This window comes from Pollicipes pollicipes, unplaced genomic scaffold, assembly GCF_011947565.3.
Source record: "Pollicipes pollicipes isolate AB1234 unplaced genomic scaffold, Ppol_2.1 Scaffold_3087;HRSCAF=3621_pilon_pilon_pilon, whole genome shotgun sequence".
NCBI classification, from domain to species: domain Eukaryota; kingdom Metazoa; phylum Arthropoda; class Thecostraca; order Pollicipedomorpha; family Pollicipedidae; genus Pollicipes; species Pollicipes pollicipes.
The window spans coordinates 3917465-3930583 of NW_023596225.1; the positions used below are offsets into that span (position 1 = coordinate 3917465).

At 53.0% G+C, this 13119-nt stretch overlaps 1 protein-coding gene across 1 annotated transcript; it reads right to left on the reverse strand.

Annotated features, from left to right (window-relative positions):
* Nucleotides 1-990: 990 nt before the first annotated feature.
* Nucleotides 991-12510, reverse strand: und (methionyl aminopeptidase und). The gene is made up of 10 exons (XM_037211979.1): nucleotides 12334-12510; nucleotides 10264-10426; nucleotides 9826-9948; nucleotides 9368-9478; nucleotides 8990-9144; nucleotides 8329-8566; nucleotides 6978-7072; nucleotides 6487-6628; nucleotides 3599-3773; nucleotides 991-2031 (listed from the first exon to the last, which is right to left on the reverse strand). The coding sequence occupies exons 2-10, from the start codon at nucleotides 10394-10396 to the stop codon at nucleotides 1779-1781; spliced, it is 1425 nt and encodes a 474-aa protein (XP_037067874.1). The 5' UTR covers nucleotides 10397-10426; nucleotides 12334-12510; the 3' UTR covers nucleotides 991-1778.
* Between the last annotated feature and the right edge of the window lie 609 nt (nucleotides 12511-13119).

A 13119-nucleotide genomic window follows, 5' to 3' on the forward strand; every position in this document is an offset into this window, starting at 1 on the left:
TATCGAAAAGCGTACCAAACCGGTCTTGGGAGAGGCATCAGATATGACGTGGAAACATCGTGTTTGCGCTTTAGCAGGACGCTGCCCTTTTTATGCATCGCATCTAAATATTTCCCCATCATCTCGTACATAACCTTTAAGAGATGGCAGCGGATGACGGTGCGTACCATAGATCCAGTTCATTTCGGCTGTCCTCTGCACTCAGGCTCACCCTGACCGCCCCCTGTAGCCCAGCCCGTTCCGAGGTCCAGGCGTTACCCCCAGGCAGGCTACCCGTGTTAGATATTATCCCAAGACCAGCAAACGGCGATGGGTCAAATTACGTTGTCACCTGTGTGGAGCCTTGAAGGCTGAGACATCACGTATTTGGGCCTTCGCTTAGTTTGGAGCACGGCGTGCCAAGCTATAGCAGTAATGAAGGTTCATACGCGACGATACTTAACAATGGATGGGAGCGAGCTTCAGCATTGTCCTCTGACCCCTACGTGCGACACAAGACACATGAGCCACGCGCCAGCCAGACCACATCCCTCCTTCCTGTGCCGTCATAACGACACCGCTGCTCACCGGCGGCGAACGCACCCGCCAGCAGGGCCACCGCGCCGTCCGGAGCCATGGCCGGCCCTGCGCGCCCCGTCACCGCTTGTGCGCCGCCTCTGCGACAGCGCGCCGCCCTGTCCGGTCCGTCAGCCGACACAATTTGCCCGTCAGCCGGCGGCGGCGGCGGCGGCGGCGCGGTGACGGCCTGCGACAAACAGCGGCCCAGCGGCGCGGGGGCCGCCGGTGCACCGTCGGTCGGCTCCGAACGGCACGGCCTGGGCTCGAAGGGAGGCGGAGACGACTGGCGCCCAGACGGTGCGCTCACTGAGGCACAGCTTCCGCCTGATGGGCATGTGGACACGCTGAGGCAGCGGTGGCGCGGCGATGAGCTGGGCATTCTCGGCTGGCGACTCGCAGGCTGCCTCGACTCGCCCAGCAGAGACACACTTCGAGGGATCAAAAACCAGGGCTTTATTAACGTGTGTTCTTTTTGTCAACATCGGATCAACAGATAAAAAACCGGGGTTTATTTACATGTGTTGTATCCATGTTGATTTTCGATCAAGGGATTAAAAACCAGGGCTTTATTAACGTGTGTTGTTTTCACGTCAACATCGGACGATTAATATGCACACAATAACATCCGCCACACAGCGTGACACCTCGGTGAAGATCTGGGTACGTATTTCGCAACTCGCCCAAGTGCTCTGCAGCCGCACGAGCCAAATTATCAGCCTTTCGCGCACAACCACCCGTTACGCCTCCAAAAATCGGACACCTGTCACGGTTAGCAAAACGCACTCGCAAGCCTGCGGAGTCCCGTTAAAACACGCCAGCCGCCCACCTCCGACACCATTTCGAAGCTACCGGCGACTCCACACAGACACAGCCACCACCGCAGCGACGGGCCGGGACCGCTAACGCCGGCCGTCGGGGACGGCTCGCCGCTAGCGACGCCTGCCGCCGGGGACGCCCGCCGCCGGACACGGCTCGCCGCTAGGGACGCTCGTCGCCGGGGACGGCTCGCCGTCGGGGATGGCTCGCCGCCAGGAACGCCTGCCGCCGGGGACGGCTCGCCGCCGGGGACGGCTCGCCGCCGGGGACGGCTCGCCGTCGGGGACGGCTCGCCGTCGGGGATGGCTCGCCGCCAGGGACGCCTGCCGTCGGGGACGGCTCGCCGCCGGGGACGGCTCGCCGCCAGGGGCGCTCGGCGTCCCCGCCTTGCGGCCGCCGGCCGTCTAGTAGTCGGTGCCGCGGCTCACCACCTCCTTGCAGGTGGGCCGCAGTACCACCGTGTGCTCGTACTGGGCGGTGTAGCTGCCCTTCACGTCGCAGAGCGGCGGGTACGCCTGCACGATGTCCTTCTCGCAGAGGTCTTTCAACGCCATCAGGTACTTGGTCTCGCCGTGGCGATCCAGCCAGCGACGACAGAACGCCAGCGTGCCGAAGTGCTGGTTGATAGTGTTCAGCAGCTGTTTGGAGCGGTTCAGTCTGCGGGGCGAACGGATGTCATGGCTGAGCGGGAGGGAGCGGTGAAAACCATCAATCTCCCACTTAATGGGAGCATTCCGCATTTATATGGGGGTTTAAATTGAAATAGTCATTTTAAAGGTCATTCGGTGAAGTGCAGTCCTGCCCTTATTAAGACCTGAAACACCCCAATTTCTGAGGTACACGGCCCCAAGGATGTGCAGACTATTTCGTGCAGATTAGTTCAAGGCCATTGAGGCATGCATGACGCCATAGCAACGGCATCCAAATCTTGTTATTCCATAGGCCATGAGGCGTTCAATGCCAACATAAATACTATCGTCGAGCCGTTCAGAGACGTTCATTGCACGACGCCATGGCAACGGCATCCAAATCTTGTCAACCCTAGACCATGCAGCGTTCAAGGCGAACATATTTTTTCAATCATGAATCACGTTTAGTGCTACATGATATAAAACAATGGACACGGCTGCTAGTTAAAACGGAACTAAGGGTAACTTACAGAGAAATTTGTCCGAAACAGTTTTACGCCAAAAGGATACCAATAGTAATAGGCGAGCTAATTTCATCATATCTGATGCTCGCTTCAACACCTTCAAATGTGGAACATTCCCTTTAACAATGAAGGAGAGTCATGCCAAGCAAAAGCATCATTCTGTTCAGATTGGGGTCATGTTTGCATCAGCAGCGTTTATCACAAGAATTGTACTGTGACGTGTATCAAACACTACGTGCGCCAAGCTTGTGTCATGTGCCAAGCAACACGGCAGCGTGCGAGAAAAGTCAGCCATTGGTAAATACATATTCATGCTTGATAACCGTGTTAAAAATGCACCAAAACGTGCCCACATTTCAACACGCAAACCAACGTACCAGACCCCTGGAACGGCCTTACGACTGACTGAAGCCCCAATACGGGTTTAATGAGCGGCAATAAATTCGACGCCGTCAGACACAGCGGCGAAGAGTTCCGTGCCGTCACTGTCACCGTCCCCACCGCTCTGCACCACTCCACACTCCCCACCCCCACCCCACCAACCCCTTCCCCGGCCGCATCCCACTCCTATCCGGGCCGACAGGGGGCAGTGGCCGGAGCGGCGGCGTCACCCACCGCTCTGCACCACTCCACACTCCCCACCCCCACCCCACCAACCCCTTCCCCGGCCACATCCCACTCCTATCCGGGCCGACAGTGGGCAGTGGCCGGAGCGGCGGCGTCACCCGCCGCTCTGCACCACTCCACACTGCCGACCCCCGCCCCACCAACCCCTTCCCCGGCCGCATCCCACTCCTATCCGGGCCGACAGGGGGCAGTGGCCGGAGCGGCGGCGTCACCCGCCGCTCTGCACCACTCCACACTGCCGACCCCCGCCCCACCAACCCCTCCCCTGACCGCTTCCCACTCCTATCCGGGCCGACAGGGGGCAGTGGCCGGAGCGGCGGCGTCACCCACCGCTCTGTACCACTCCACACTCCCGACCCCCGCCCCACCAACCCCTCCCCTGGCCGCATCCCACTCCTATCCGGGCCGACAGGGGGCAGTGGCCGGGGCAGCGGCGTCACCCACCGCAGTGGCACGTGGCCGACGTCGAAGTTCTTCATGTAGTGCGAGCACTCCATGTCCTCGTGGACGATGCCGCGGCCCGTGCTGCCGAACGTCTCGATGGCGTACACTTCGTTCTCCTCCATGCGCTCCTTCTCACCGCCCTTCACGATCGGCACCGTCTTCCCCGCGTGGATGCCTGCGCACAGTGTTGGCATTTTAGCACATTGTCAAGGAATTTAGACCCGATAAAATTGGTACTCCGGATTTCATACTAGGAAGCATGAGCTCCATGACGTCCAGGAGCTCATGAGTCCAACAAACCATCTCAAACGATTTTCTTACCAACGTTCACCAATCCGTCCCATCCGTTACCACCCACACTGCAACCGCAAGCCTTCTAGCCGGACATTGCCTCCTGCGCTGCTACATCGCTTTTGCCGTCCTCGCTCCACAACATGATGTACGCCACATCCGCGCCGCCCCCTCTACATTTACGTCTCCGCGTGTCGGAGTCGAGCCGGAAAAGTACCCGGGAGCATTCCTCGGCACCCCTCACAGACGGCCACGCCAAGGGTGATAGTTTTCTGCTTCTCTCAGGGTTGCCTCATAGACGCCTCCGCTCTTCGGGCGTTCCAGTGCGTGATTGGCTATTGCACGGCGTGGGGCGTTTACGTCGTCAGTGTTTGCACATCTGTTCTGAAAAAACTTGCGTACGATTGCGGAAAATTGCAAGTGATGCTGCACATCAACCCAGGTTTCGCCGACTCGTCTGAAGCCGAATATGGTACACAAGAAAGAAACGCGAAATCCATGCTGACGGGTAGTTTTTCGGCGCATGAGGTGAGTGAGGAGGAGGGATTACAAAGCGCAAAATGCAGGACGAGAAGGGGCATCACGACCACTGCAGCTACGATACAGTCGGTGCTTTGTGCATTTGTGCACACGGCTTAAAATTTCGCGAGCAAATTTTAACAACAAACATAAGGAATTTCGGGCACTGGACAGTACTCGATGCCTAGACCACCTAAACTCCACGGTGTCCGATGGGAAGCAGACAGAGCAGAAAATAATTGTCTAAATTTAATGAGTTAAGATGTTACATTTCATAGGAAAAATGGTTGGTTTGTTTTACAGAGAAATGGGTTGCTGAAGAATTTCATGAACACAGTGCAGGGTTTTGAAATCCAAAGGTGTTGCATTTTGTGTCCAAATGGGTATGCATCAGGGTAGACTAGGAAAGTTTGTTATAGCTGAGGATGCGCGGCACTTCGTGATTCAAATCCTAGCATACGTGGATTTGGGTTTTGATTTTAACTCAAGATCGACATATTTTTGAACAAATCAAGTGCCACTAAATCCCAGCTTCTGAGTTTTGAACATACGCTAACATATCAATAAAGCAAAAGACCGGTAGCCTAATCTGATAAAGGACCAATGTAAGGCTATGCCTTTCTTGCAGTTTATGGAAGGCCACGAAGGCCTACAAAGTATGTGAAAAACTTATTTCCACATTTTTATGGCGGTGATGATGAGGAATTCAGAAATGCTATACAGTTTAAAACATACCTCTCAGCATTTGAGTCTCTGTCGATAGGATCCCATTTTTTAAAATTCGCATTTTTTACTGTTCCAATCCTACCAATCCATGTCCATAAGCCTACCATAATTACATCCATAACAAGAGTGTCGCACGGCTGTTCAGGTGCCATATACTTCAGAATATGGGACGGGAGGTTGGCCCGTACCTCAGTGAAAATATTCTTATCAAATGGAGTCGTATTTTTTCTTGCATTAGGATATAAGGGCCAACAATTCCGCACCTATTACTGAACCTTTTCTTCTGAGTTATTCAGATTTGGTTCTGGTTGCCATTGAGGAGATTGGGACTGGAAACTAACCTAAAACGGCATAACCCCTCTGACTGAAATTCAGATCAACATGTCCCCTCAGCCCCCCTGCGACTGTACCCATTTCACCTTGCTGAAGGTTTTGGGATGATTAAGGTAGCAATGCAGGAAAATTTAATGATCAAGTAGCATGCCCACCAAAACGTAATCTCTCCAAGGCTCCAACCAGTAACCAGGCAGATAAATGGCATACAGAATGCTCTTGGGATAGCTGGGAAGAAAGCTCAGCAGGACTTTTACCGTTTGCGAAATATGCATGAAATTCAAGCGCTGCCTAAATAAGTTGAGTCAATACATTTACATGGAAAGCTTGAACACAATAACACCTAGATGATAAACAAACTAGTTGAAGCAGAAGCTGACAAAGAAAACATAGAAAAGACCCGACAAAGTGTCCAGAGACACCAACGCCAACACACGAAAACTTCCTTCTTACTCGACCTCGTATGCACAGGTGGATAGAAAACTAAACCTCCGAACTAGTTGAGGAAAAGTGCTCCAACCCAAAATTCCCAAACCATAACTCCTACTCTGCCTGCGCGCGAGACAGAGCGCGACAGTGGCGGCGCCTGGCCGGCTTGACGCCCGTCACCCAGCGGCAGAAGCGGCGCGCAGTGTGTGAGCCCCGCCACCTCGGCTCTGTTGCCGGGAATGTGTGAACATCCCAGATGCAGTCTACGCCACTTGGCCATGGTAGTCGTGTGAGACGATAAAAATCAAGTGTTTAAAAAATAAAAACTAGCGGCGACGTACACCTGTTAAAGTCCCCCCCCCCCCCCCCCCACCGAGGAAATAAAACACGATATCGCTCGCACCTTGGCATGCAATATCCGGAACAGGCCCAATCCTCTTCACATGACTGCGCAACGCAGCAGCCCGCGCTTACACGGCGCATCCCTTCTCGCATCGCACAGAGACTCCGAGAGCCAACGGCGCGCACGCAGCGTCTGGGACGGAGCGGGTGTGTGCGTGCCGCGGCGGCAGCTGGGCCGCCTCACTCACGGTACGGCGCTATCGAGTGGCCGTTCAGGTTGCGGATGGACTTGACCTGGTACGTCTTGCCGTCCAGCTCCACCTCGTACGACTCCATCACCTCCTGGATGGCCTCGCCGATGTCGCAGAGCTGCACGTCGATGCCGGCGCACTGCGACAGAACGCCGACGACGCGTCAGATGCAGGTCCGCCTTGTTTTGCACGCTCGTGTTGATACGGTTTTGATGCGCCCACGTCCTCACGGGACAATCCAGAGTGAAAAGTCTGGTCTTTAGAAGATTCTGGTGGTTTTAGATAACTCTCATACTGACTGAAAATGATAAAGACACCGTGGTAACAATAAAAAAATCACGATCGGAACTTGGTAGGTGACAACATGACGCGGCTGTGTCAAGGGGAATACGAGGTCAATAAACATCATCTGAAGGCTAGCACGTGAAATCCGAACACACTGTTTCATATGGATGGCACAGTTATTACAACCATCACAAGGCAACTACCTTAATGCCAGTATTAGTTGCGTCTCGAACAGCGTCCAGCAATTTGTCGTACTTGTTGTTGAACGTCAACGTAAAAGCGCAGTCAATGATTCGACCTGCAACAGAAAATCATAAAAGTTGAAAGGATGCAGGAAAGTGGTAGCAAAACACAAAGTCCTATGTGCAACGAGATCTCTTCCACGTCATATGCACCACAGGTGATCTACACAGCAGATACAAATATTTAGCAAGCAAGCTTAAACCCAGAAGGCGTTCGATGATGATTTTCAGGGTCAGCCACAACCAAACCAGATGAGTTGCCATGCCTTATACACTGTCCTGCTCACGGGGGTGACGTGCAGGGCCGCTGACATTATGAACTGTTCTTAATACCCCAGCGACCCACACTTGTGGGTCTTCGCCTTTTATTGTTGTTTATTGGGGGTTTCGGGCGCGCCGACTGCAGTGGTCATTTGGCGTCTGACGGACCTTATCTGATATCATACACCTGGAACGAGCCCCGCCGTCGTGGAGCGAGCCCCGCCGCCGTGGAGCGGGCCCCGCCGCCGTGGAGCGAGCCCCGCCACCGAAGAGCGAGCCCCGCCACCGTGGAGCGAGCCCCGCCGCCGTGGAGCGAGCCCGGCCGCCGTGGAGCGAGCCCTGCCACCGTGGAGCGGGCCCCGCCACCGTAGAGCGAGCCCCGCCACCGTAGAGCGAGCCCCGCCACCGTAGAGTGAGCCCCGCCACCGCAGAGCGAGCCCCGCCGCCGTGGAGCGAGCCCCGCCACCGTAGAGCGAGCCCCGCCACCGTAGAGCGAGCCCCGCCGCCGTGGAGCGAGCCCTGCCACTGTGGAGCGGGCCCCGCCACCGTGCAGCGGGCCCCGCCGCCGTGGAGCGAGCCCAGTCACCGTAGAGCGAGCCCCGCCCCCGTGCCGCTGCCGCTGCCAACAGTGAGCCCGGCGCTGACGCCGCTGGCCGGTACCGCCCGCCCGGCGCTGACGCCGCTGGCCGGTACCGCCGGCCCCGGCGCCGAGGCCGCTGGCCGATACCGCCGCCCCGGCTGACGCCGATGGCCGGTACGCCGCCCCGGCGCACGACGCCGCTGGAGGGTACCGCCCGCCCAGGCGATGGACGCCGCTGGCCGGTACCGGCCCCGGCGCCGACGAGATGGCCGGTACGCCGGCCCCGGCGCCGACGCCGCTGGCCGGTACGCCCGAACGGCGCTGACGCCGCTGGCGGTACGCCGGCCCGGCGCCGACGCGCTGGCCGGTACCGCCGGCCCCGGCGCCGACGCCGCTGGCCGGTACCGCCCGCCCCGGCGTTGACGCCGCTGGTCGTTGCCGCTGGTCTCGGCGCTGCTGGCAGCTACTGACCGTTGATGTGAGTGCCGAAGTCGATCTTGCACACATCGTCGTACTGCAGCACCGTCTTATCGCCGGCGTTGGGCGTGTAGTGGGCGGCGCAGTGGTTGATGGAGCAGCCGGTGGGGAAGGCCAGACCCGACTTGAGCCCGTTCTCCACGATCAGACTGCGCGCGATCCCCTCCAGCTTCTCGCAGATCTCGATCATTGTCATGCCTGGCTTGATCCACTTCTGCATGAACTGGCGGGTCTGCCAGCGACCGGGGGCGCCCGTCACGGCACTGCGCGCGCTGAACACAGCGCAGAAGACATCACGCCCGGCCGAATCATTATGTAAAGAGGGGGCCGCCACGTGATGACAGTCACATTGGGGTCACGTCACCCCGTGCCCGTCAGAACGCGACGCTGGACTGCCGCTGCGTTGCCTCCATAACTGAAGCTCTATCAGGGTCAGCTTGAGGATTTCTGACATTATGAGCACCATGTCGAAACACACGGATTCCTTACTTACATTAGCCACAGCCTCGTCTGTGCCACGCCATGACTACTGCCACAGAGCCTTTCTGCACCCTGGCCAAGATAGACTGAGTATTAATACAGGTTTTGGTCAGCACCTCCCAGTGCCGAGACCACACACGCCACGTGCGCCCCTCACGCCACCGCCTCGCGTTACCTGCCGATGGGCTTCTGCGCCGAGTCGGATCTCGTTATGGATCTCTTCATACGCGTTGTCGCGCGCTTTCGCCTCCTCCGACGTGAACCGGTCCTTGGCGCCTCGCGAGTCCTGAACCACGGGATACTCCGTCTCCTGACCCTTGGGCGCGTTGCCTGGCAGGGAAGGCAGTGGTGAGCGATAATGTGATAGACGAGTCGTGGCACGGGAAAAAACGCAAGCGAGCAAACCCGCATGGCAGTGCCAGGGCGTGTGGTAACGTGCCAGGCGTACAGCAGTGTGAAACAAATACGGAATCAACTAACGCACCGCATGAAGTCTGCGGTCTCCATGAGACACGACACAAGACAGTTAACATAACTGATATTGTGCACGAACTTTTGGGGAACATCTCGATGATGGGAATAGATGGAGGGTCGGTCTGCTGCTTGACTGGGCCACCTTTTCCCTTCTTTTTCCTTTTCTTCTTCTTTTTACCGGCAGCGTCACCTGCGGAGAGAAAACAAACTGGTCAAACATTGTTGTTTTCATCCCTAGCACACAAAACAAAACCGAATGGTTGATTGCAGCATGGAAATGCGCTGAAGATGGAGGCCACCACCCTACCACACTCGATCACACTCAAAACGTCCGCACCGAGGGTTTTACACTACAGTCTGTTGGTGACTGACACGAATCCAAATGAACCGCACGCCCACTGTGTACTTTCTCCTACATTGCAGAGTTTAGCTGTTAGGAATTTTGGAAAAATATCCACCCTGTCACACTAAAGCCCGGCTGGGACGCCTGCCACGTGCTGCTGTGGAGAGCGGCAGCGCCGTGCGCGGTCTGCATACCGGGCGGGCCGTCGTCGACGTCCTCCTCCTCGTCAGCCGCCTCTCCGTTCAGCTTGCCGTGCAGGTTGTCCAGCAGGTCGGTAACCTCGGCGACCGACGCCGCGTCCGAGGGTGGCACGGCACCTGGACGCGGCACCACACAGCACGGCGAGAGTCAGACAGCCCGGCGACAGCACCCGACACCGGCGTGGCGACGATAGGACTGAGAGACGCAGTCGCGTCCATCACGGACATGGTTGGCAAGAAATTGTGAAATTATGATGCTATTTAAACATATGCATGGCTCACTGAAGGGTGTTTTCACTTCTTGCTAATGAAACGGTGTTTCCAAATAGGACTGTGACAGGGCAATGAGTAGCATGAATGTGGTTTGACCAGCCCCACACCCCACCAACACTCCCTAAAACCCACTTGCATTACAGACAGCCACTGCATTACCTGGAGCTTTTTTCTTCTTGCGTTTTTTCTTGTTTGCTGTTTTGTGACTGTCACCATTGATGACCTCAACCATGCCATTCTCTTCCTCATTGAAGTCATTTGTGTTGCTCACCACATCAGCTTCAGTTGCCATTCTTGTACTGTGATTCTTGTGATGCTTGACCTATAATTTGTGAAAATATGATAATGAAAGAAGTGTAACTGAAGGGCAAATTTCACCCAAAAACAAAATAGGTTTATGTTGGTCAGTGGTTAAATGATGTTATTTTTGCCATGTTATTATCAGAGCTGATTTTTTTAGTTCAACAAATGTTTCATTTGCTCAGGCCATTATCTGGTCCATTTTCTTCATTGCACTTACTAAAGCTCCGCTGCATCAACAAATTAATTTTTGTAATGACAGTTGCACATTTTACAGTTAAGCTCTATGTAATGTTAGGTAAATAATGGAATGTTAATCTATGTTCATTCTATGTGTTATTCATTTGAACATTGCATCACTTTCAAAAGGCTAGAAGACAAGAGTTGTTACATGGAAAAGGTGCAACATGCAGGGCACTGATTAAATTATTGCAGGCATCAGGCAATCAAAAGCATATATTACAAGAAATTTCAAAACTTGAAGGCAATGCAGATAGTCACATATAGTTCACACTGTCATTTTCAGCACTTCAATTGATGGTCATCTTGTCAAGAATTGTCATGAGATACTGAGAAGTTCAGGGCTTTTTATAATATGTGCAGATCATTATTTGATAATGTTGTTTGACAAACACCAGCTAGCCTGCTGAAGGACAGCTCCTGCCCATGTAATAACTCATAGTGCTCAAAGATGCAGGACCTAAAGGTATTTCCTGCTCATATTGCATGTATTTTTAATGCACTGCAGCCACAACAAATGCAACCTCCATCAAAATATTGAGATCACTTAATGTGTGATGTGGTAGTACATTTACCACTTCCACTTGTATTGTTCGGTCAATGGTTTAAGTGGGTCAATGCATTCTGCTACTAGCATCACTTTGTACTTCTGTGTATTTAGTAGTGATCTGCATTGTAACACTTTTCAGGCATACAGGGAAAGATGGTAAGACTGCAAGAAATGCACATTATGCTGAACAAGTCTGGCATTCCCTTGAGGTTTCACAACAAATTTAAATGTATGCATGCCATATATTTGAGTATTTAAGTTTGGTGCATGGGCAGTGGCCACCAATGATTTCTGAGAACATCAAGTCAATGGTTGAAGGATTCGAATGTTGTGATAGTATTTTCACAAGAATGTCTTGAACATGACCAACACTGCCAGTCAGAAATCATTTCCCAAATCAGTGGAAGCTAGCATGAACTTAGTTCAATATACATGCATGTATGCATGCACACACACATGCCTGCACATATATGTAAACACACCAAGTTCTACACAGCATCTGTTATTCAGATGACCAGCACAATTAATATGTTTTTAGAGTGGAAAGGGGACAGGTGATAAACATGTGCATGCACAATGGCATGTCAGGTGGCTAACATATTAACATTGTCATTTTGTAATTGTCAAACCTTAAACCTGCCACACAAAAGTATGCTTAATCAGCATCCTGGCCCTCCATGCACTGAACCTGGTTGCAATCATGTGCTGAGCTCACAGGATGTCAAATTTATGGGATGCATGCTCTGAAATTGTTGCAGCTTTGCTGCTATGCTGAGAATGTTAAGTGCAGCCTGTATTTTTTTGCATTTCACAGAACTCTATTAGATTGTGAGTTTAACAAAGCCAAAAACTGGAAAACCATAAACCACACCTGTCACTGTTTTTGTAATACTCACACAAGACCATTTCTTAGCTGTATTTGTACCAATGGACTTATTTACTGTCAACCAACCACAGGATTTGTCAACCGAGGTACCTAGTCTCCTATTTTATATGTGAGTTTCAAAAGGCAAGGAATTAGGCATCCACTGAACTGCCTTACATTTTTCGACCACCGTTGAGAGGTCAGAGGTCGTGTTACATTCGTTACGATACGTTAAGTCACGTTAGGTATACGCAGCGTATTGACACGCACTTACCCACGCAGCCAACCGGGCGCAAAAATGCAGCCGCAAGAAGATACAAGACTCTCGTAGCAGGCCCGCCTACTAGGTGCTGAAGATCACGAAAATTAGGACAAAACGTCTGAAAAATCAGCGTTAGCACGCGACAACGGCAAGTACCCAGGGACACAGCTGAGAGAGCACCATGCGCTAGCAAATACAAGCAAGACAGTAAGTGCGCCACCAATGCAAAGTTTCGGGCATGCTACCATATTACTAAGATTTAAACCATTAGGTGTACAGAATACAATAAATACTGAACAATACAGACTTATTACGCATTGTTACCCAATGAAATATGATTCAGACTTCATAAAATTCTGCTTATTACGCCGAGCATACTGAGAAGTTCTCGTACTTTGATAAAACTAAATATGCTCCTGTACCCTGGCAGGTAATTTAGTCCCGACATTGTTCGAAGTAATGACGGTGCTGCTGTTGTAGGAGGAAGCCCCGCCCATTGAGCAGAACGGCCGCTGAAGACCCCGACCTAGACGAACTGTGTTGAGAAGAAATGCACGCTCTGATTTGATAAATATTTGAAAAAGTTTTAACAAAACATTGTAGAGGGTTCATCATGCAAACACACTATAAAACCATTTTTTAACATTTATTCTTGCTTCAAGATATCACCACAATGTTCAGAGGTGGCTACAATTCAGCCAATGCTATGAAAACATTATCAACACCATGGAAAGGCCTGTATCATTCGTTGTCCAAGCCCCCACAGAATGGCAGGAAAAAAATGTATTTGCCATTTCT